The sequence below is a fragment of the Canis lupus genome, chromosome 10 (genome assembly GCF_048164855.1).
Source record: "Canis lupus baileyi chromosome 10, mCanLup2.hap1, whole genome shotgun sequence".
Taxonomy (NCBI): Eukaryota; Metazoa; Chordata; class Mammalia; order Carnivora; family Canidae; genus Canis; species Canis lupus.
In genome coordinates, this window is record NC_132847.1 from 62,662,342 (window position 1) to 62,686,653 (window position 24,312).

Genomic DNA, 24,312 nt, shown 5'->3' on the forward strand with positions numbered 1-24,312 from the left:
CACCTACTACCACATAATTCAGGACAAAAATCAAACCTAAACCTTTATTCAAAATATGGCAGCATTGGATGGCTCAGTCGGATGGGTGTCTGCCTATAGTTCAGGTCATGATCTTAGGGTCCTGGGATCGAGCTGCACATCAGGCTCCCTGCTCAGCAGGAAGCCTGCTTCTCCGTCTCCCTCTGCTGCTCCCCCTGCTTGTACTCTCTCTCTCTCTCTCTCTCAAATAAATAGATAAAATCTTTAAAAAAAAAAAAAGAAATTACAGTATTTTTGGAGGAAGAAGTACTATAACTAAGGCAGAAATGTCTGTACAGATGGAGTTGAGCAAGTAATATTAACACTCTGCTTAATTCACCAATTTATTTCCAAATGTGTGCTCCCCTTTTCCTATAGGAATTAAGTGAACACAGTCTTAAGAGTAAATCCATGAGGTGTGTCATTCTACCACCTACCAAATGTTAAGGATTGCAATGGACTGCCAGATGAATGCCTGTGCTGTAAACAGGTGGACAGTACAGTCAAACAACGCCAGACAAAATCTGATACTTCACACAAATGTCTGATTTTTATATAGGAAGAGAAAAGCAACTGTTTTCTCCTGCAAAAAAAAAAAAAAAAAAAAAAAACCTCACACAAATGCTTTAAGGGCTGCCTGGGATAAGCTGAAGTATGTTGCCCTGAAAAGGAATGAGCCAAGCCACTCTGTATTCCAAGCCTTTGTCTAAGGATCAAGACAACACTAAACAAAGAGCTTGCAAGACAAGAATGACTTTGTTTCCTCCTTCTCCATCTGTTCCTTCAATCTATACACAGCCCAGCTGTGAGGTCACTGGTCTTCTAGGGACCTCAGGGCACTGCTCACTTTACCTCCTTTGTCCCATGAACGGAGTTCTCCCTTTGCAAGAATATGCTGCATGCATCAGAAGACATGTGAACGGAACTCTTTGTTCCACAGAAACCGAACTTTCCCTTTTAGGGTAAAGGTATCATCAGAGGTCGAGACAATCTAGCCACATGGTTATGCAGAACCCAAACTGTCATTAAGATGAAGATAAGTCCGTATGCCTGTCCTTCCTAACTCAAGAATCTGACAGCATTTTCCCCGCCTCAAGGATCAGACACCACTTTCACATCATTGGGACAACGGTGAGCCAAGACTAGAATCCAAACCTACCTAACAGTGTCCCGTGCTGGTAAAGACTGGGGGTCAGGGAGCTGCAGGGGAGTCATCAGTGAAACTGGGATGGGAGGACAGCCCTCACTCTACAGACCCAGAACCTGTGAAGAATTCTTCAAATTCCCAATCTCAGCCTAAGAGCTGGTTCTCGATGCCCACTAGAATGAAAGCTCTGTGTGCACTGGTCTGCCCTGATCATGACTGAAGCTCCGGCACCTTAGAACAGTTCCTGGTGCAAAGCAGACATACAGTAAACCTTTGATGGTTTGTTGATCAATGTCTCGCATCTTGTCCTGAGATGTTCTACTTCCCAAAGTCACTGCTGTCTTTGGTTAGTGCATTAAGAACCCTAACGGGTAGCGTTTATTATGCGTTGGAGTCACTCTCAGAATATGGCAAGAACATGTACAGAGTTGAAGAGGGACTAATAAACAGCCAAGAGCACTGAGGAAACACTTTAAAGACATAATGAAATTTATTTTACCTCTCAGTTAAAAGACATTTGTGGCAGGGTGAGGGCCCTCCCCAAAGCAGTCCACATTCCCAGTCCCTGGCACCTGAATATGTTATATCACATGGTAAAATGTACTTTATAGATACATTATGTACATTATAGATACTTTATACTTTACAGATATAATTAAATTTATAGACTTTCAAATAGGGCAATGATCCTAGATTATCTAGGTGAGTCCAATTTAATCACAAGTCCATAAAGGCAGAGAACTTTCTCTGGCTAGAAGCAGAGAGAGATGGCAGACAGAAAAGACAGAGAAATTTAAAGCATGAGAGGGTCTCAACCAGTGTGGCTGGAGAGGGGTCACATGAAAATCATGAGAAGAAAGGTTGGCAGCCTCTAGGAGCAAAGACTGGCCTCCAGCTGACGTTCAGATAGGAAACAGGGACCTCAGTCCTACAACTTTAAGGAATTGAATTCAGCTAACAATCTGAATCAGCTCAGAAGCAAGAGGATAGTATCCTCAGAGCCTCTAAAAAGGAATACAGTACTGCAAACCCTCTGATTTCAATCTTCTGAGACTCCAAGGAGTAGACCCAGGGGAACCACACTGTGCCCAGACTTCTGGCCTACAGGATTATGAAATAAAAACTTTATGTTGTTCTAAGCTGCCAAGTGTGTGGTTATTTGTTACAGCAGCAATAAAAAAGCTACCACAATCAGCAAGGACCTTGATAATAGAAGCAAATAAATCCCTCCAGCCAAAATTTGCTGGTCCACTGTTATGGCTCCTTCTTGCAGTACAAAACACATCAGAGGTTATTGGAGGACAGCAGAGAGAGGCCCCCATAAAGACTTCTCTATCTGAGAAAGACAGGTGCCGCTTCAGGAAGGACCCACAAGATAGGCAAAGGAAGTTCACCTGCCCAGTCAACTGCAACAGCCAAATCCACTTTGCCGAGCAGTGAGACAAAAGAAATCACTGGTAGATGGCCACAATCCCCTCCTAGAGGTTGTTAGGTCAGCAGTACAAGTACTATGAACACAAGTCTCTCTTCATAAATGCATTTAACCTAGAGATAGTATTTCATAGATCAACATATCCCTGTACTCATCAGAAGCCATCTTTGTGAGGATCTTGGGTGAATCCAGCTCCCAGAACATACCTGACACATAATGAACTTAACATAGTTGAATAAATGAATACGCTTTTAAATTAAAAGGAGAATGTCTATAGGTAACCACTATTAATCCCAGAGAACTTTATGGAAGCAACAGCATTCTGATATCCAGTATTAACTTTCATGCAAGGTATAAATAATTGAGGTATATACACGAATAGAATCTACAGGGTAAGAAGCCTTGACAACATCTAGGCAAAGAATAAAATCTTTTCACTGAACTATCATCCTCCAGGTCTACTTTGCTTGGCATGACTGATTCCTAACACAGTCGAAAATTTCCATGTTGCCAGCAATTGCTTTCAGCATGAAAATATTTCTATTGATGATTAACTTCTATTTATTGACCACCCCCTGCCATGCTCCTCATATGTATAAGCAACAGTCACAAAAGGTAAACTATATTATCTGTATGTAAAAGAAGAAGAAACCGAGGCTGACCGACACTAAACTTATCCAAGGTCACACAGCTGGTAAAACTGCTGATGAAATGTTTGAATCCAGATGCAGGTGACCCTGAGCCCATGGCCCTTCCCCTCTGCCACACTTCCCCCCCATGCTGTCAAAACACTGCTGTCCAGAGGTCATCAGAAAGAAAAGGTGGCTCAGGAGAAAGAGAATACTCTTGGCTGAAAAACAGAAAAACATCCACACTAACCAAATTAAAAAAAAAAAAAAAAAAAAAGGAGAGACACAGAGAAATGTTTCAAAATATGTCTCTCCTGAAAATCCACTTCTGGTACAGAAACACACACTGACACCCCAATTTATCTTCCCATGACGCTGGGCTTGGCACCTGGCTGCTGTTCCTGTTGTGTTTCTCGGTGTGATTAACCGCCCATTGCCAATGATGTCGCATGTCACATTCATCTACCATCGAAAATGTTGAAATGTCAACCAAGTGGCAGGAGTAAAGGGCTGCCTAATGTAAATCAAATATCAATCCCAGTGCTCCAATTAAGGCCCTGTTTAACTCGATAAATAAAAGTCACATTTCAAAATGTTTGGAAATTATTTCCTCCCAAAGGTATCCTTCAAAATCACCTTTACACAGAACAATTTTGACCACTCACTACATTCTAATTCAAGAGCCTCATTTTCTGGCTTTATGAAAAGAGAGCTCTCAGCAACAGCAGATAGGCAGGAGCAGAACCTGAGATGCTTTCTGTGCCCAAGAAGTGTGCAAAAAGCATTTGGTAGCCACCTTAATACCCAGTCATGAACCAAGTGATTTCCAAGGCACAACCACAACAGGATGGGCTGAGATGCAGCTGACAGTCTTACTGGTATATTTCCATGTATCCTATCATGCTAACCCTCCCAAGCACGGAGGGATTATTAGATTGAAACCTAAGCTGCTGATTGTCAGATCATGAAGGCTATATTGTCATTCTACTTGGAGTGCAATTCAGACATTACGGAGTGGAGGGATTTTCTGGGATGTGCACACAATACATGTTTATTAAACAGAAATGAAATAATGAATGGCCACCAATATAAATTACTGTGTCTTCTAAAAGCACCCATATTTCAAAAATAAAAAATAAAAAAGCACCCATATTTCTAAAATTTGCATCTATCCGGCTGAAAGGGTGAAAATTTCAGTCTTGTAGTGAAATACAGCAAAACAGCTAAAACTGTACCAGGAAATGGTCTACTATTTCTAATAACCTTTGGCCCTTTATGTCACACAACCCAAAAAGTGCCAATAGGCTGCATATGTCTACACAAATGAGCTTATGTAGCCACTTGGACCAGTTTTCTGGAACTATAAACATCATCCCCATTCAGAAACATATATCTTACTTGAACTTATACTATAGAAACATTAACCAATATAATCACAGGCCACTGAACAAAGCAATTCAGTATTTTTTTTTTAAACTGAAACAGAAGATACTACTTCTGGAATAACACAAAAATAGATCTTAAGCATTAGGCCTAGGCCCTTCACATTGACTGGTTCACCATCAACCCTGCCTTGGAAAATCCCATGAACTCACACAGTTTTCCTACTACCTTCATCTCAGGCAGAAGCTGCAACGTCATAAAGTCAAGTGAGATAAAAGAACTTCCTGATGGTCACTAGTGTGTAAACCTCAGAAGATGTTTCTAAGATCACTTTCTAGGCTGTGATCCAGGCCCAGGATCTAGAAACTAAACATTGTTAGTATCCCTGGGATAATCATAACTCTCTATAAAGAAATCAAGCTGCACCAAATCCCAGAGGATTCTGATTCCTTTTTATTATAATGAGGAACATCTCTTTCGAGGCACATCCTTCTTCCAAGGCTCTTTCCCTGGTTTTAAGAGAATCTACTGACAAATCAGAGTTGCTATCTGCTAAGTGGGAAACCAGAACATCAGATGCTAAGTGATGTTGTTGGAGAGGCATGTCACCAGAGCTCTCAGAAAATCCAAAGAAATACACCTATTTGGAACTATACCGAACCCTCCAATGACCACATTGCTCAGGTTCATCCATATTCTTTAAGAATGAATGTGTATAACTCTGGGACCACTTCTCTAAACTCTTGATTCCTAAGCCAATCAGACTTTGTTGCAATTTTTTTTCTGTAACTGCAATTTTGTCATTGATTAATTATCGTTGTGTGTTCCCATCCAATTCTGAGGTTTCCCCACTGTGACAGCTTAGAGTGTCTCCTCGCAGAAATGCTCTTAAGAACAGATATCTATCTTCCCATCAATGATGTTGAGACTTTTTTTTAGTCTGGGAAACTCCTCAAATGAACTCTAATAATCTCAAATGACAATATCTTTAAAAACATACAAAACAGGTCTTCTCGAAATAGGCACAAAGGACCCTAGGCTTAGACTCAGAGCCATGCCCAACTCATTCCCCGCCCCGCCCCCCCCACCCCTCGGGGGGGAAAAAGCCCTAAAGTTTGAAAGAACAGAATACCACGGAGCTAAATTACCTCTCAAACTCCCAGCCAGCCCTATGTTCCTTCAAAAACAAAGTTATGTTGTCCAGGGAAAATGTTCGCATTCCCAAAGCATTAGTGCTTACAGCTTCTCCACACGGCAAGCCTACTCACCAGGATTGGCTTCAGGATGTCCATGCTGGAACGAAGCACTTGCTCTGCTGCATCCAGCTTCTCCTTTGGCAAGCTGCAAAGTGTGGAAACTTCTTGTTCACCAAGTTGAATCACCTCTTCTAACTTCGATCCACTGCACAGATTCGTCAAATGTAACTGGTAGCCTTGCAGAAATACCTGGAAGCATTTCATGCAGAGAGACAAAGCAAAACCAGATTACAAAGATGGGAAGCTGGGCCAATATAGCTTTGAAGAATGGACACCATCGCCAATAGTTCAATCAGATCTTTTTACTGAACTTTGGGATGCATCAAGGCACAATCTGACAGGAAACTTAAAATCTGGGGCACCTGGGTAGCTCAGTGGTTGAGCATTTGCCTTTGGCTCAGGTTTGATCTGAGGATCAAGTCCTGCATCGGGCTCCCCTCAGGGAGCTTCTCTCTCTGCTGTGTAAAATGTCTTTGTGTGTCTTTCATGAATAAATAAATAAAATCTTTTTTAAAAAATAAAAATACCTAAAGGAAACTTAAAATCTGAATGTTGTGTTTGACTCATCATCTCCCACACTCCTGTCCTTGTAAAGGGAAATCCTGAGTCCAACTCTTTTTCTCAAAAGTGGGGCACATGATTCAGGAAATAGGAATTGAAAATCTAAACGCCTGAAACCATTTTTATTATTTTATTTTATGAGGCAAAAACATTTTTATTATTTTGGAACTTACAACATCTTAAGCTGGGGTTGGGCTGAATAATTTTTTTAAAAAAGGCATTCATACTATTTATTTGTAGGTATAGGTATTTCACTGATGCACAAAATTATGTTGAAGCAATTTCAGAATTTGGAACTCTTCATTTTATTTGCCCCAGAGCAGAGTACCAGAAAGGCAGGCTTCTTAGGAAAAGTCCTCATGGAAGGCCAATTCTAAGTCATTCTTTTGCATTCATTAAAGCAGACCCCCGAGAGAGCCTTTCCCTGGCTGTATTTTGTTTACCTAATTAGCTTGGCTGGGCCTCAATAAACAGCACTTCTTCATTACATGGTCCTTACTGACCTAGACAGCAAATTCAGTAAGAGGAAGGGCTGGCTTTTCTTGCTCACTTTGTGTCCAGAATGCTGAAATACTATCGACAGTAAATATTTGTGGAATGCATGGATGATGCAGATTCTGTAACAGTCCATTACTACCTCCCCTTGGTAGTTTAAATTAGCGCAGCTTGATCTGCTTGTAGGACAACCAAGTGTGAGTGACAGCCCAAAACCCTCTCCAGGTTTTCAATATAGCTTTCTATCGCTGCAGAGCACTGGGCCTGCCACAGTTTCCGTGAAGGTTTCCCCCACCACCAGGCACGGAAGCATGCTTCCGTTTTGCTCCTAATTCTAAGTAGTCTTTGTGGTCAGCCTACCTTGGGTGTCTGTGTTTGAGAGCACTGACTACAGAGAGACCCTAATACCGTGCAAGAACGACCTCGCCCTTTATTTTAAACTGATCTGATGCGACAGATACGAAATTGGCAGGGGGGAATGGAAATTGTGCTAAATGCAACTGTTTTCATAAGCTCGCTGCCTTTGGCCCATCTCCCAACCATACAACTGGTAAACACAAGGCATATTTTCCTAGTTTCATAAGGGCAAGCAGTAAGCACATTTTTCTAATTTTAAAAATTCTACATTATGTAAAGCAAAGACCTTATTTTCGGGCATAAACATTTCCACTACTTTTGCTTATTGTAAAGATAAGCTGGTGTGTAGACAGGAGACAGAGGAAAGAAGCAGTGCCCCTTTCTGCCAAAGAATACACTTGGGAAGCTTCTCTGAAAATCGATAACCATGCAACCTGGGTCTGCTACTCACTGCACAGGGGCTGTGTGATAACTAATTATACCAAAGGAAGTTTTCTAAGAATCTAAGAATAAAATTCTATGTAAACACTAATACTACTTCCTGGTTTTACAAATTAAGGAAAAATCATTTTTCCTTATACATTTTTCTTATACATCTTTAAAGGATGTATTAAGTTTTTTAAATCTTCTATCTTAAATTTTATAGACAGCTGCTCTGATCAGTAATCCTCAACTCTGGCTACAGTCTCAGAATGGTGAGAAATTTTTAAAAAACGTTTAATTCATTTTAACTTAAATTTATTCCCCCCCTTTGGGGGAAGTTATCAACAAATGCCAGCTGACAGGCAGGAAATCAGTTTTATTTCAACCAGATGGCCCATGACACCAAGTTGCACACTCCACTCCCGGGATGGTTTGGCAATGCCAGGCTGAGCAGAGAGGTAAAAACAGTGAAGTTGAGCTTGAGCTAATAATCTCCTTCAGCACCAAATCCAAGACAGCGGTTTAGGGCAGCCCTGGTGGCTCAGTGGTTTAGCGCTGCCTGCAGCCTGGGGTGTGATCCTGGGGACCCTGGATCGAGTCCCACATCGGGCTCCCTGCATAGAACCTGCTTCTCCCTCTACCTGTTCCTCTGCCCCTCTCTCTCTCTCTGTGTCTCTATGAATAAATAAAATATTTAAAAAAAAAAAAAAAGACAAGGGTTTATTCATTTCTTTCCAGGCACTCTTAAAGAATCTAACTGCCACCAGCCCCACCAAGGAAGGAACCTGAACATCGCAGCTTACCTTGTGGAGGCTGACATTAGCCTCCAGCATTTTGTCCACAGTGAGCCTTGGCAGAGAAAGGTTGTGTATCAAGAATCCAGAGAAGGTTTCATTGTCCACTAGGAAATCCTGAAGTTTCAAGCCTGCTGAGAAATAGTATTTCACTTTCATTTAATATGTTAAAAAAAAAAAAAAACATGATGGGGCAGGTGGAGAAAAACATCTTAATATTGATGACTTCATTCTAAACCAATTGATAACCACAGGTCTCTGGCTTCAGCATACAGAGAAATGACATTCAGGGAGCTTTGCCTTACAGGAGAGATGAAAAGAATACTTTCTGAAAACACGTAGAGCTAAACTACGAGTGTGCTCCTGGATTCAAACAGTGTGACAGCACCCTACATGCTCACACAGCCTTTTCTCGTTTTCGAGGAAAAAGCCAAACCTTTTAAGTGAGCTTGTCCAGCCCATCTGTGATTTGTGAACCTAACCCCATGCCACCTCAGCTAAAAATCAGAGATATTTAAAGCCTTCGTCCCACAAGCCCCCTAGAAGGCTGATCTCCTCTTGATGCAGAATAGCGGTTCTCAAACTTCAGTGCACAAAGGAATCATTTGACAGCTTGTCAAAAACAGATTACCAGTCTGCACCCCCAGAGTTTCTGATTCAGCCAGCCTGGGGTTAGGGCAGAGAATTCACATTTCCAATGAGCTCCCAGGTGATGCAGATGCTGGTGATCTGGGCCCCGCACTTTGAGAACCACTGGTGTAGAGCATTACACATATCAAAGCACTTTCATAGATGTGATCTCATTTTAATTCCAACTGTGGAACACCTGATACAGAACTCCAAAACCCAGGTCTGCTAGACTTAAAACACAAGCATAAAAAAAAAAAAAAAAAAAAAAAAAAAAAAAAACACAAGCATAAACTTAAAAGTCAACCCAACTAAATGACTGGATTACTGTTGTGTTTCACGAAGAATCCCTTTAATAATAAACCCTGCAGGTACATTCCAGTGTAGTGAAGCAGAAAAAGCACTGGCCAGAAATCCAAAATTTTAGTCTTCAGAGTTGGAGACTGTGCCTGGTGGTGTCATTTGGGCATTTCATATCATCTCTCTGAACCTCAGCTTTTTTATCTCCAAAACAAGAAGTTTCTGCCCAGATGTTGGGTGGGGGGCCCCTGACTCTGAAATGTTGCTGTTTCACCTGCCCTATTTCATCTGACCACCTGCTTCTCCTTCAGCCCCACCCTCTTAATAACCCAACTTTTTTTTTTAATTTATTTTTTATTGGTGTTCAATTTACTAACATACAGAATAACCCCCAGTGCCCGTCACCCATTCACTCCCACCCCCCGCCCTTCTCCCCTTCCACCACCCCTAGTTCGTTTCCCAGAGTTAGCAGTCTTTATGTTCTGTCTCCGTTTCTGATATTTCCCACACATTTCTTCTCCCTTCCCTTATATTCCCTTTCACTATTATTTATATTCCCCAAATGAATGAGAACATATAATGTTTGTCCTTCACCGACTGACTTACTTCACTCAGCATAATACCCTCCAGTTCCATCCACGTTGAAGCAAATGGTGGGTATTTGTCATTTCTAATAGCTGAGTAATATTCCATTGTATACATAAACCACATCTTCTTTATCCATTCATCTTTCGTTGGACACCGAGGCTCCTTCCACAGTTTGGCTATCGTGGCCATTGCTGCTATAAACATCGGGGTGCAGGTGTCCCGGCGTTTCACTGCATCTGTATCTTTGGGGTAAATCCCCAACAGTGCAATTGCTGGGTCGTAGGGCAGGTCTATTTTTAACTGTTTGAGGAACCTCCACACAGTTTTCCAGAGTGGCTGCACCAGTTCACATTCCCACCAACAGTGTAAGAGAATAACCCAACTTCTTATAATAAAGAGAAAACCAGCTCATCATGACCACGTGACTGGCAATGCTCATTCCCAGCCTGCAGCCCACAGGCCCCAGCATCTTTATTTAACCCCTTATTTTTACAAAGTAAGGCAGGGGAGCCACAGCATGGATGAAATGTCCTGGCAAATAAAGATGTCTCCAAGCCTCAGGAAGTATACACACAGGGTGACCCTCCTTGACCACAAATTCCTCCCAAGTAGTGAAAAACCCGAGTAGTACGTGGACACTGCGCAAGGGACTTCATAACAGCCTCCTTGCTCCAGAGCAGGATTGCTGAAGTGTGGGAGGCTGACCCAGGCTAAACCTGCAATGGGTCTAGGTCATAAGCAACACCCTTGAGACCAGCAAGTACTCTCAGTGTGTTTATAAGGCTCTTCTGTAATGTCAATGGGCTCCGAGGATGAGAACAGCTGGACATGATCAAATTCAAACCGCCCATCAGTGAATCCCCTGGATGAGACAGAAAAACCAAGAGGCCGATTCAACAGTCAACAACCCTTGGCAGTGCACGTGCGCTGGGTGGTGAGGTCGCTGGGTGGGGAAGCAGCAGGGCGGGCCAAAGACCCTTGGCGACAAAGAACTCCCACTCTGATCACATGCATGCCACACATGAGGACTTAGATTCATACACCACCACCAACAGCCACAGCCTGTGTGCACAAAGGAAGGCAGTGTGGTGTGGTGCGGTGCCTGGTTCCCGACCTTGGCTCTGATTACGCTCAGATAGGTAATGTTACAAGAACCCCAATGCCCAGGCTACAAGCCCCAACGTCTAATCAGAGCTTTTGGAGCTGACACCCAGGTGTCAGAATTTTATACAGCTCCCCAGGCAATTGTAGCTGAGTTTGAGAAATGGTAGAGTGGCACAAAGATCAGGAATCTGGGACCAGAAAAACCTAACTTTGGTGCTGGACTCTACTGTTCACTGAGAAATGCATTTTGCCTTCCCGAGACCAATTTTTCCCACCTAAAAGGTAAAGGATAAGAGTATCAGCACCTTTGCAAGATATGAAGATTGGAGATATTCATGGGTAAAGCATGAATGGTGAATAACTGGCTCATAGTATATGCTCAATAAATGGTAATAATTTTGTGATTGCTGGAAAGGGTTTTCTTTCATCTAACTTTACCAATGTACCTAAGTGAAGTGTAACGAGAAGGTAAGGACTCGGTTCTTGCCCTCAAAGAACTCTTAAGGCTGATAAGGGAGATGAAGAGACATGTCAATAAAGTAGAAGGAATGAGGAAGACAGTTCATGCAAGTGCTTAGGCGGAATGGGAAGAGTCAGGCCGACGCCTAATTCTGGAAAAAGGCAAGAGGGCCAAAAATCTCCTGAGGTTGTGGCTGGGGAGATCCCTCATCATGGCAGGGCCAGGACACTCTGTAGTCATAGTGCTGTGTACACAGTAGCTTCTATAAATGTTTTTCAGTGGAAAAAAATAAGTCAACAAGCAGATAAACATAGAGGAGATTCCTCAAAACTTAAGATTTGGGGAGTGGAATGGGAGGAGGAGAAAGGAGTGTAGCAGGAGACCAGAGTGGGGTGGCTTTGTACCTCTGGTCTCCATTTTCTCCATTATGTAGCTGGCAGGAGAATGAGTAAAGAAGCCAAGAATATGGAGAAAGCCAGATGTCTGAACAGTCCTTCTTCTCTTTGGCCTAGCTAACCTCTACTCTTTTTTTCTTGGCCCGTGAACCATCTCCTCCAGGAAGCCTGCCCTGACTTTCTCACACTCAAGCTGGGGTTAAGTGGCTGTCCTCTGTGCTCTAATAGCTTCCTGTGTTTCCTTCAAACAGCACATAGATGGAGCTCCCATTGTCTGGGCACACATCTTTCTCATCAGAAGAACAGAAATGCCTTGAGGGGGGCATGGGTGCCTCAGTCAGTTAAGAGTCTGACTCTTGGTTTTGGCTCAGGTCATGATCTCAGGGTCATGAGAAGGAGCCCCATATCACAGTCCATTCTCAGCGTGGAGTCTGCTTGAGATTCTCTTTATCCCTCTGCTCCCCCTACTCACTCTCTCTTGCTCTCTCTTTCTAAAATAAATAAATCTAAAAAAAAAAAAAGTGTCTTGAGGGCCAGGACTTTGTAATTTCAAAGCACAGCAGTGCCCAGCATAGAAGAGGCACCAGAAGATCTGAATCCAAGTCCTAGCTTTGCTCTTTCCTAAGTGTGGAGCCATGAACCTCGCTTCTCCCCTTTTAATCTCTCTGGGCCTCAGTTTCCTCAGCTGCACAATGGAGCTAATAACAATCACAAGATGTCATAAAAACCAAGATCAAGAATGTAAAAGCACTCTTTCAGAAGCAAAGAGTTGATGAGCCTCAACAGGTGATGCAGGGAACTGAGAGGGGGTGCATGCTTGTCACAGAACAGTCACCACGGAGCTGGGATGCTCGCTAAATTCAACATGAGGCCCTGCTGCCCACGGAGAAGACTCAGAGTCACTACCCAGCAGAAGGCGGAGAGAGCTTTCCCGCTACAATCTCTCCAATATGGACCGAAGGGTGGCCTGTCCATTTCCCAAGAGCTTTGCTTTGGATGTACAAAGGTAGGGCAAAGGAAAGGAGAAAAAGAAAACAAAAACAAAAACCCAATTCAGGATCTTAGAGTCTGAAGAACAAAACAAGTGAAATATGTGTCTGTGGGCTGAGGAAGAACAGGGCCGATGCCTCCGTTTCTTGCCAATCCTCAGGGCCCGGCCTCACTGACCAGGCCGAGGAAACACTTCCACAGCAGACAGCGGGGAGGCCCTGCACCCGGCAACATGTTTTCATGGTCACTTAGAGCTGCTTCTGCTTCTCCCCAGCCTGGCTGAGCACAGCTGAGGACCAGGAAGGGCGGGGAGGGCCTGTGGGAAAGGGGGGGCTGGTGGGGAGGAGGGGGAGGGCTGGCGGGGAGGAGGGAGGGCGGGCAGGAAGGCGGAGGAGGGAAGCCCTCGGCACAGGCAGGGGTTACTCTCGGTCAGTACCCTCCAGTCCCCAGCTCGAGTTTCAAGATCCCTGTAGTCTCTTTTGTTCAACATGAAAAGGAACCACAGCAATCAGTGGCTTGAGAAGTGGGTGGAGGAGGAAAATGAGAAAAAGCAGAGAAAGAGATCACGTCAGCATCCAAGGGCCCAGAAACTCTTCTTAAAATGACCCCAGGAGGGTCTCCCAGCCTTTGCCCTGTCAAATGGGCAATGACCTGGAGGGGACCAGGCCAGATTCTAACTTGTCTGGCCATATACACAAAACCTTAAGACACTTCTCTGCTAGATAGGGCTGGTAAGTTAGGGCTTTCCTTTTTTTCCTGATGTTAGGGCTCTACTTTCTTCTCCAGGGATAGCTACTGCCAGCTTCCTTGAGATGGCTGGACCCTCCTCTCTGGGAAGACCAGGGCCTCTCTGGGAATTTCGGGGCTCTGGGCAGCAGAGTGAGACAGGGAGAGTGGCTGCTCCCTGGGTGACCCCTTAGGGCTGGGTGAGAAGAGGTCAGGAGCTTGGGATGGGTACAGCTTCAGAATTTGTCCACTGTGCATCTGCGCTTGGGCTTCCCAACCCGAGAGATTTCTTCACCACAGTGAGGGCTTGCTGAGGGGATACCAAGACATAACGAAACAGTCTCAGGTTCTGGAGACTGGCTAACCTGGTTCAAACCTCAGTTCCAGAATTTTCCAGTCATTTTCCAGACCCCCTTGGAGGAGTCACTTGAGCTCTCTGAGCCTCCACTTTTCTAGAAATGGAGGTTTACCTTTACTAGGAGTGCGGGTTTGTTTAAACAAGTTCAAAACAAATGTTGATAAAGTCATAGATGATAATTACGTGAAAGGGTCCCAAGAGAAACCAGAATATTTAGGGTCACGCTCGCTGAACCCTTTGTAGCAAGTACCAGGGAAGCCAGAGTCTTCTCCTGAGACCAACAGAAGTATTCTAAAGCTTACAAAACACCTATTCCTTAAAGTATTTTACACACAGGTTAACTTGCATTAATTCAACAAGCTACAAAATGGCTACTAAACCCGAAGCACTAGTAGTGTGGTTCAAAGGAGCAATATTTCCCAGTGCTCTGTGAAGGCAGGAGCCTGTAACAAAAGAGATGCTATATGAAGACATGATCCTTGTCTTAGCCGTGAGGAGATGGAGAAAGGATCAGGTGGGCAGACCTGTGAGCCTCCAGCCCTATCTGCTACTCCACAGTCACCATTAAAAGCAGGAGGTCGAGAGAGACATCTTCTAAGGCAGTAGCATACCCACTGTCTTACTGAGAAGTAGGCAAGGTGCTGTCAGTACCCCCCTGGAATGAGGACTGACGTCAGCTGAGAACCCTAATGGCAACCAGGTCCCCAAGGAACCAGTGGAGACTGTGGCCCCAGGGGGAAAGGGTGATGTGCCAGCATGGGCCAAGGGCACTCCTGATGCCATGAGGGTGACCGTCTGGCTGTGGAAGCCCAGCAGGAAATGGAGGTAACAGAAGATGCAAGGTACCAGATGTCATGTTGACCCACATGAACTCTGGACCTGAAGAGAAAGAGGGAGAAGCCAGTATTGGGCAAAGCAAGAGGAGAGCTGAGAGCACTGTGCATGGAGAGTGCTTAGTGAAGGCCAGGGAGGCCTTTGTAGGAAGGTGAGAGAAGATGCTCAGAAAAGGCAAAGAACAAAGAGAAGGAAAGAGGCCAAAAGCATGAAGAAGCACAGGATCCAAGAACAGGAAAGACTGAATCTAAGAGAAAGGGCAGAGGGGAAGAGATGGGAAGAAAGAAAAGAGTTTGAGGCATTCAATCCTCACTGAGAAGCTGGTCTCCACTGAAAATGAGACCAGACGCTCCTAACACCAGGCGGCGTGGGATCAGAATTAGCCCCAGGACCCCGAGATCTCAGGAACACAGGAAAGGAAGAGGAGTTTAAGATGAGGTAGGGGCTGAGATTCTTTCCAGGGCAGAACTAAGGAATAACTGTTCATATATATAATGTATAAATAACTTAGCTTTCCCCTTCAAAAGGAATAAACTGTATCAAGATAGGGACACAGTAGTGATTTGTGAGCAGAGGAAGGTAATTAGCATTTACAGAGCATCAGATTCCTTATATGTATTGCTTTTCTAGAACGCCTAAAACAAGCTTACGAGAAATGTTGTAATCCCATTTTTCAAACATGGAAATAGACCCAGAGACGTTAACACCCCGCTCAAGGTCACAGAGCAAGCAAGTGACATATTTGAATTCAATCAGCTCTGGCTAAAAAGCTTTGGCTCTTTCTACCTGATGGGGAATTCAATGAATCACTATACTCTTTAAAATCGCTTCATCACATTTTTGGCATCGAAAGATGGATAATGCCACCCAAGATTCCTGGTATTGGAATAAGGCAACAGGGCAGCATGGTGTGGTGGAAAGATGCTATTAAGCCTAAGTCAAACAGACCCAGATTCAACTTACAGCTTTATTCTGTGACCTTAGGCAATAGACACATATCCCTTTTAAGCCTGTTTCCTCCTCAAAAAAATTGAGACAACACCAACCTGCTAATGGTGCTGTAAGCCTTCAATGTACCCATGTATCAAAATGTAAAACAGCATCAGTACTTGCTGCAACTTCATCTGTTGGACCGTGTGTCATTCCAAGATTGTCTTTTGTGACTCAAAGCAACAGTGATGAGAGGGCAAGAAATGGGAAGCTTTCAACTAGAAACACACTGGGCTCCCGAGTTCCTCTTTGCCACCCATGGGGTACATAAATCTTGCACTGGAAAAGCAAGACACATGAAACACTGTTCTTGACACAATCCAATGTTTTAAAGGCAGTCTGATGTTGTGGGGTACATGCTGTCCTGTAATTGAGTGCAATTGTGTTTTCTATTCTTGTCTGGGTAAAGCTGACCTTTGATTCAATTTAGTTCAAGTAATATTTCAACATAGCACTGCAGCACTGCATCCACCTGATTACAGCCTAGCTGGGGTTAGACCCTACCCTGGATGCAAACCAGCGGCCTGGGCTCTCTCGGACATAGCCCAGCCCTCACAGGTCTGGGAAAACTTTCTCATAGTAGGTTGGAAAGGTTTCAAATGTGAAACCCCAGGCCCTCGATCAGAACTTTCAACAAGTGCATGCAGAACGTGAATTGCAATCACGCAAAGATTTCAAAGAATTTCCAGTCTGATGACATATTGTTGACACATGTATCATCAGATCTCCCAAAAAGATGACTCATAGGGGACCCACAAGGACAGAAGACAAAGTTTGGGGCTGCAGCCTCAACTTCGGTGGCTGTGCAAATGGAATGAAGGGGTTCAGGCAGGGAAGGAGGAATGGCTATGAGTCACAGGATGTTCTCTCTAGATGGGCCTTGGGGAACGTTCCACCCATGTCTGTTCCCCCTTGAAGCCGGGAAGTGGAGGAAGTCTGCTATTTCTCTCAGAAGCCCTCTTGTCTCCTTGCTGATGCCAGCCATCCGTGTCCTGTATCCTGTGACCTTGGGGAAGTTTCTGGCTACCCCGGGCTGCTCTCTTTAGAGGACATAGTAACAGCAGAGTATGAAAGACTGAAGTTGTAGTCCTTTTTCTCCCTTTGCCAACTATGATGCTTTAGGCAAGTTACTTAGCCTCTCTGAGCTTCAGCTCTTTTCTTGAGCATAGAAAGAAACAAAATTCCCTATCTTGCATGATATGCAGTGACCTGAAGTACAAGCCTGGTGTCTCTTATGTGCCCAGCACTGCACTAGATGCTTTACCCGTATCAGCTCATTGGTGTCTCCATTTTGAGGAAACTGAGACAGAGATGTTATGGAATTATCTAAGGTCACATAGCTGATAAGCAGAAAAGCCAGAATGTGAACCAAGGCAGTCTGGCTGCCAAATGTTTTCTTGGTACTAAATTGTACTGCGTGGTGGATGTTTGCAAGATAACAGTTTTATATCCTCTTCCCTCAACTCCCTTTCAACAGCCAACTACCTTGCCATGTCACCAAAGGCTGCCTGCCCTACCCTCGGGGGGATCGTGTCTGCTGGACTCTCAAAGATCAAAGCAGAATCAAAGGTCCACAGAGTGAGTTTGCAGTATTACCAGTAAATCCAACAGTCAGAAAGTTATGACCCTCTTCCCTAAGTAAAATCCAGCGTAACCCTCAGGACTTATTTCACGAAAGTCTTACAGAGCCACATCAGAAAGGACAAACAAAGCAGATTTGTACCATGAATATATAGAAAATGGCAGCTATGCCACTGACCTAACAAAACCTAGCTGAAGGGACGGACAAGCTCAAGACCCAAGTCAGGATGTGGGGAAGCATGCAGGGTGGCCCTGGATCTCCCATCCCCCCCCTCCTTCCAATTTCCAACCCTTGATCCCAATGATGTGGCATGTCTTCCAAAGTGATATCTCCAGCCCAGTAACAAAATGCCCAAAGGATCTTCCTTGTTCTTTCCTAGAAAAGCTCTCGTAAGCTTCAGAGGACTCTCTACACCCCGGACAGAAGGCATTTCAGAAGCCCCCAGGTTGGGCACTGTAGGAGGCCAGTTGTAACCCTAGTCCTCACTGGCAGGTACTGACATAGGTACTCCAGGCCAGAGCAAAGAGCCATGCAGGCCGTGCGCTATCCAACTTCAGGGAGCATCATTCTCAGGGGGAGCGCTGTGCACGTGGACTGTGGTGTACATGGCATCCACAGAAATGTGTCCCTTGCCAGCCCTACAGAGTGCATGAAAGCCATCCCTCAACTGTCCCACCTACCTAGCCTGGCCTGATTCAGCAGATCCAGAGAATGATCTTCTGATGTCCCACAGAATACCTACTCAGCTTCTCTTAAAAAGCAGTAGGGTGGCTGTACTCTGGGGGACAGCGTCTGACACCTGGAGACCTAAGATCTTGGCAGAGGATGGAAGTTGCTGAGTCCCTTACACAGGGAGGGGGCACTGGGGATCTGGCATCCAGCCACATCACAGAACCCACACGTAATCCTATCCAGTCGGGTCAGAGCTGATAGAGAACTTCCACAGCACCTCCTCAAGCACCAGAGTTGTTCTGGAGCAACAGTGAGGCTGAGGGAGCAGCCGTGGGATACAGTGGTGGGCAAGAGCCTAACTAACCACGAAAATGAGGGACAGTGGGGGAGCTGGGAACTACTTACAGCGGATGTGAGGGTGGCCGGCCCAGGACAGCAAGAAGCCTCAGCCCCAGGATGTGCATTTCCCAACTTCCAGCCAAGGAGGAAGCGCTGACCCCTATACACGCGTAAACTCGTGAGGAGCCTGGGCCCACCATGCCAGTTAGAGAAGAAGAGGAGTCTGGGGCATCAGGGTAGAGCGGGTGTATGAGCAGAAACGTTCAGCAGGGGGCCCACCAAAGAGCCTGGTGGGTACCGCTACGCAATGCATTTAAATAGCTGAAAAGGAAATGAGTAGAAAAGACAGAGTAGAAAGCAAAAGGACATCTTCTCCAGCCGAGTCCTGATCTGAGCAACACCAGCCCCACTGGGGAGGCCTTGGCTCTGGCCAGTCTGCTAGTCACCCCATCCGAACATGCCAGATTCCCAGAGACGGGCTGGTGGACTGGTGTGGTGACAGAGCCTGAGGGGAAGGGCCGAGGAGGAGGCTAAGGAAGATGGCAGTTCTTCCTGTCTCTGCAGGGCCTCTGGCAAGAGCAGATGCAGGTTTGTGAGGCCTGAGGCGGACACAGCTTGGGAGGCTCTCTTTATGAAAGAGTATTTTTTAAAAATCCTACATTGACACTTTTTGATAGCTAAGATCTCAACCAGGGCTTTCAGAGGAGCCTGGGAAAGTGAAACTTCTTTAGCTGCTCAGTAAATCTACTTCTGGTGTTCAGGTTCGTGGCAGCACTTCCTATAAAGTTCTGGAAGGTAAACCTTGTGGAAGAAAGCAAGCCAGGGCTGTCTTAAGAACTTTTGTCATTATTTAGCCTGGTTGACTTGGGTTCACATGAGCGAATCAACTAGAAAATTATATGTGCCAGGGTTTTATAGCTTTCCAAGTACTTTGTTGTTGTTGTTGTTGCTGTTAAAGATTTTATTTATTTGAGAGAGAGGGTGAGAGAGTGCACAAGTGCATGCAAGAGAGAGAGCACAAGTGGTGGAGAGGGAGAAGCAGGGAGTCCGATGCGGGGCTCAATCCCAAGACCCTGAGCTGAAGGCAGAAGCTCAACAGACTGACCCACCCAGGTGCCCTCTTCCAGCACTTTCACCTGACCCTTAAAACACTCTGTAAAGGAGAAAGGGGTGGTATTTTCTCTCCACAAAGGTATTTTATGCCACCAAGATCCCCCAATTGCTTACCAAGTGCCTGCTACTATGCTAATGCTTGAGGTAGAACCATGAACGAGACCCCGTCCTGCCTTCAAGAACCACAGTCTAGGGCATAGCCCACATCAATGCTTAGTCCCAGATGATCCCCCCCATCCAAGTACTGACCAAGGTTCCGAGATGAAACATTTTCAGGTTGTTTTGCCAAAGTCCCAATTTCAAGACAAGGATAGTCGAGGCCCAAAGAGATCGAACAAATTGGTTAAAAACCAGTCAGCCAGGAACAGAAGGGGAGATGAGCCAACTCAGACTTATTGTGTGTCGACTATGTGCCATGCTCCCGGGATGTCATCTGATCTAATGCTCAATGACCCTTGGGGCAGCTAATCTCTAGTTTCTAGGTAAACTGAGGGTCAGAGATAATCTAAACATGCCCATGGTTCACAGATGATGAGAGGTCAAGCCTGAATTTGTTCCCAAAATAAATTTTAACACAAAGCCCCAAATTCTTTCTCTTATATCAGCATTTTCCAATTTTCTATCATTTACAAACCGCTCTCACAAGTTCCACCACATGCACATAAAACAGTATACTCTTGAACTTCTTGTTTAACATCCTCCTAAGCAACAACGCCCATGAAGGTGCAATTTGATATGAGTTAAAACTAAAAGCTGTCATCTGTATACTGCTTGAAATAACAATCTCAGATACTACATCAAACTCAGTCAGAGACTCACTCATCCTTGCCAGTCTGCATCTCAGAAACAGAATCTAAACCTGTCACTTCTTCTATGGTTCCTGAGAATTCGTCCAATTTTTACATTTCCACTGTTGCAGTCATGATAGGAACTTAGGAAGAATGAACGCTCCTCACATGGACTCCCAAACTTTAACTTAACCACTGCTCATCCTGTATAGGTAAAGGTTTAAGAAGAAAATAATTAAATGTCCCCAAAAGTTTCAGTGATGAGAAAACAGGGTAATGCTCCTCTGTAAGGCTTCCTACATGGGTTTCTCATTAGGATAGTTTCAAGAATAATTAGACTTATCTGTGATTTAGTTCTTAAAACTAGAGATCTTCTCAATTGAAAGATTACTTAGGACAGCCTAAGATAGCACTATAGAAAGAGAATTTCATGGAGCAGCAGACATTTAGCTGTATTCCATTCCTAGAACAACCTATGGTGGCTGTGCAAATTTGGAAAAGTCATTCCCCCTTCTGGATCAGATTATTTCCTAAAGTAGAAGTTACATATGAACAGGGGCCTTTTGTGGTGTACAGCTCTGTGTCCCAGCACCTAGAATAATAAGTATTGGCTAATGACTAAATTAGTCAACCCCTTCATCTATAAGTGAACAAAAAGACCTCTAAGGTCTCATCCAATAAGTAGAAATAAAACGATGCTCAGGCCCCGGAAACCATGGGATTAGAAGATAGTACCTGAGTAGAGATCCCCACATCCACAAATTATTCTGTGGACAGTCCAGTGAATCTAGCAGATTCGAGCTGAAGGAAATCACAAATCCTCCAAGTAGATCACAGGGCAGGGGCCCAGCACTGATGACATCATAGGCTGGTGAATCTGTAAGAGTCTGAGTGGTAGTGTCCAAAGGCATGATTAGTCTCCAGTGGACTGATCCAAACCTCAAGCCTTGGTTCGCAATAATTAATGACTTGGATGAGAACAAAGAGAGCTATTTATCAAATTCCTTCATGACAGGAAACAATAAACAGCAGCAAATATACACATGGCAAAATCAGAATCGAAAATGGTTTGGGTAGGACAGAAATGACACAGGGAATTTAAAAATGTAAAACAGAAAGGAAACAGATTGTTTTCCCTTTGGGTTTAAATGGCCAACAGCATGATTAAGAAATGGAGAACAAGTAACTTGCAATACTGTGCATTTAAAAGACTGTAATGTTGGTTGACTGCAGACAGAATAGGCGTCAACAGTGTGACGTGGATGCCAAAAAGTCTAATGCAATCTCATATTGCATTAACAGAAATATGGTGCTCAGAACGGGGCAAGCAAAAAAAATCCCTTTCTAATCTGTGCTGGAATACTGTTGTAATTTCTGATAAACTACAAAGAAGACATAAACACAGTAAAACACAACCAGAGGAGGGGCAGAAACCAGGGAGGAAAAAACATTCCGGAAGAGGAATGGAGGATGTTTAGCCTAGAAAAAAATCAAAGACTTCATGAAGAAAAGGGAAAAAAAACACAAGAGCTGTCTTTAAATATTTCAAGGGAAATTGAATTAGCCTTATGGTATAGCAGGGTAGTGAATATTTTGTGCTGATCAGAGCTATTAATATCCAAAATGAGCTGCCATGTGAGAGGTTAAGTCCCACTGCAGGAAGTGGGTGTGTCGTAGAGAAGGTTGATGAGGGCAAGACTCCAGGCCACAGATGCTTCCAATTCTGACAGTGACCATGTAGGAGGGCTAAGCCCATCATTATACTGTGAGTAGGGCTGTCAGTGCAGATAAACACAGGTCTCCAGGTCGAGATCTACACTGACAGAACCCAGCCTTGGATTCTCTCTGAAATCTAGAGTGCTATTCAAATTTGGCAAAAAGCTACTGATTTCACCAAAGAAGAAGCAACATTTCTGTGCATTTCCCTCCAGTCCAAGGCCTGGCTCAGTGATGCAAGCCAGGCAAAGAAAGGTAGGAGCTATTTAGGAAGTAGCTGCAGGGCAGGGAAGGGAATGGGCTGGGTGTGTTGATATGATACCATCAAATTCACAAGAGATCCTCTCTTCAGAGATTCCCAGAGAAAGTTTTTTGGACACACGTTTGTCTTCTCTTCTCCACCCTAGCTCATGTCTCCGGTTGCTCAAAGAAGAAAACTGTTTCTGTGTCCAACGAAGCCCCCACTAGGATCTGAAACTCTAACAACTTAGCCCCATCAGTTAGTCTGTGTCTCTAGCCATGAAGAGGCAGAGGAGCAAGGCCAGGCGCTCAGATACGCCTCACTGACATCTAAGAAGAAGAGTGGCTCCCATTTATTGAACATCTGTTATGTGACAGACACTGTGTCAGGTTTGACATTTTACATTGCAAGTTACCTATTATTTTATAGATGAAGAAATGAAGGCTCAGAGGAGTCAAATGGTTTGGCCAAGGGACGCCTAGGTAGCTCAGTGGTTGAGCATCTGCCTTTGGCTCAGGGCATGATCCCAGGGTCCAGAGATTGAGTCCCACATGAGGCTCCTCACAGGGAACCTGCTTCTCCTTCTGCCTATGTCTCTGCCTCATTCTCTCTCTCATGAGTAAATAAATCTCAAAAAAAAAGGTTTGGCCAAGACATCACCACTGCGATTCAAAATAATCGCAGCTCATATTCACTAAGTGCTTCCTACGTGCCCGGTGCTGTTTTTAAGCAATTATTTAATGCATTATCTCATTTATTCCTCACAACAATCCTGAGATAGGTTCTCCTACTGTCCTCTTCTACAGATGAGAAGAGTAGCCTAAAAGGGCCTAGATGACTTAGTCACAAGGTCACAAAGCTACAAAGTAATATACCCTGGCACTCTTTCCTACGGGCCACACTGTCTCTCGGTAGTAGGAGAGGTAACCCCAGTTCTGCCGCTGGTCTGCCAGGCAGGGGTCCCTCCAGGAGATCAGAAAGGACAGAGACTTTGATTGGTGTCTAACCCTGGGTCCTATGCTGGGACAGAGACATGGTGCAAGGTTAGGGGCCTACTGGACGAGCAAAGAGCACCCAGATGGCCAAGCCGCGCAGCCCAGAGTGGTCCAGCCAGGAGCTCCTCGCAGCTGACCCAGGAGGCCAAGCACAGCCACACCTTTCTCCGAGGTGAAGGACACGACTCCCTGCCACCCACACACAACCCCCCCCTGTGCTATCAGGTCCCACACTGCTCAGGGCCTCTTCTCTTGCCCAGGGAAAGCACAGTTCTGTCTTCCCAAGAAAATGCTCCAAGCCTGGTTGAAACTCTAGCACTTTACACACTTCTTTTTTTTGCCAAGTGGATCACAAACTGGGAGGTTTTTCAGCAGAGGCTGACCCTCCCTATCCCTCCTGAAACACCAAACTGAGTAAAAAGTACTTTCCTGGATGGACCAGTGGCAATGGCTGGCCCATGATGGGGAGTAATTTATGACTGACATTGCTTAGAACCATGGGCACATAGTAATGACAGAAAGACCAACTCTTCGTCGGCTTCGCTACTGCTTTTAAATTCTCTACCACGCACGCCGTGACCGCCTGCACCCAGGGGACTGCTCCCACCGCCCCCCATCCCCTGGGTAGGCCACCGCCTGGCAGGCTGCTCCACGACTCCTGCAGCCACTGCCCCGGGGCAATAAACCATCTGTTCCTCCAACCCTTCCTCAGTGGTGGGCAGGAAGCAACCTGCGCACCTATCGGATCAGAGATGAAGACTTCACTTCTAGAAGATGAGACTTCCAGTGCCCATCAGACAAAAAAATCAAATGACGAGGTGGAAGATGAGCTGCATTTCCCTTCTAGAAATAAGGGCTTCACTTTCACATATCCATATCAAGCTGCAACTTTAATTGCTCTTACGTGCACTTCACTACCCCCTGTCTATAAAACTGCCCATTCACTGCAACCAACTGGGCAACTCCAAAAAAAATGAAGTTGGCAGCAACTTTTGTCCT

At 44.8% G+C, this 24,312-nt stretch overlaps 1 protein-coding gene across 5 annotated transcripts in view; it reads right to left on the reverse strand.

Moving 5' to 3' along the window:
• The window catches only part of ABCA1 (ATP binding cassette subfamily A member 1), a 128,533-nt gene that overhangs the window by 68,913 nt on the left and 35,308 nt on the right, over positions 1 to 24,312 (reverse strand). For 3 of the 5 annotated variants that reach the window (XR_012038383.1, XM_072842210.1, XM_072842212.1), the window contains exons 6-7: positions 8,505 to 8,629; positions 5,878 to 6,054 (exon numbers count right to left, since the gene is read on the reverse strand). Coding sequence is in view for 4 of the 5 variants with exons in the window: in XM_072842210.1 (XP_072698311.1) it covers positions 5,878 to 6,054; positions 8,505 to 8,629 (302 nt within the window). In the remaining variant the exon portion in view is untranslated. The remainder of the gene's footprint in view (positions 1 to 5,877; positions 6,055 to 8,504; positions 8,630 to 24,312) is intronic. The other 2 variants (XM_072842211.1, XM_072842213.1) reach the window with 1 other exon arrangement.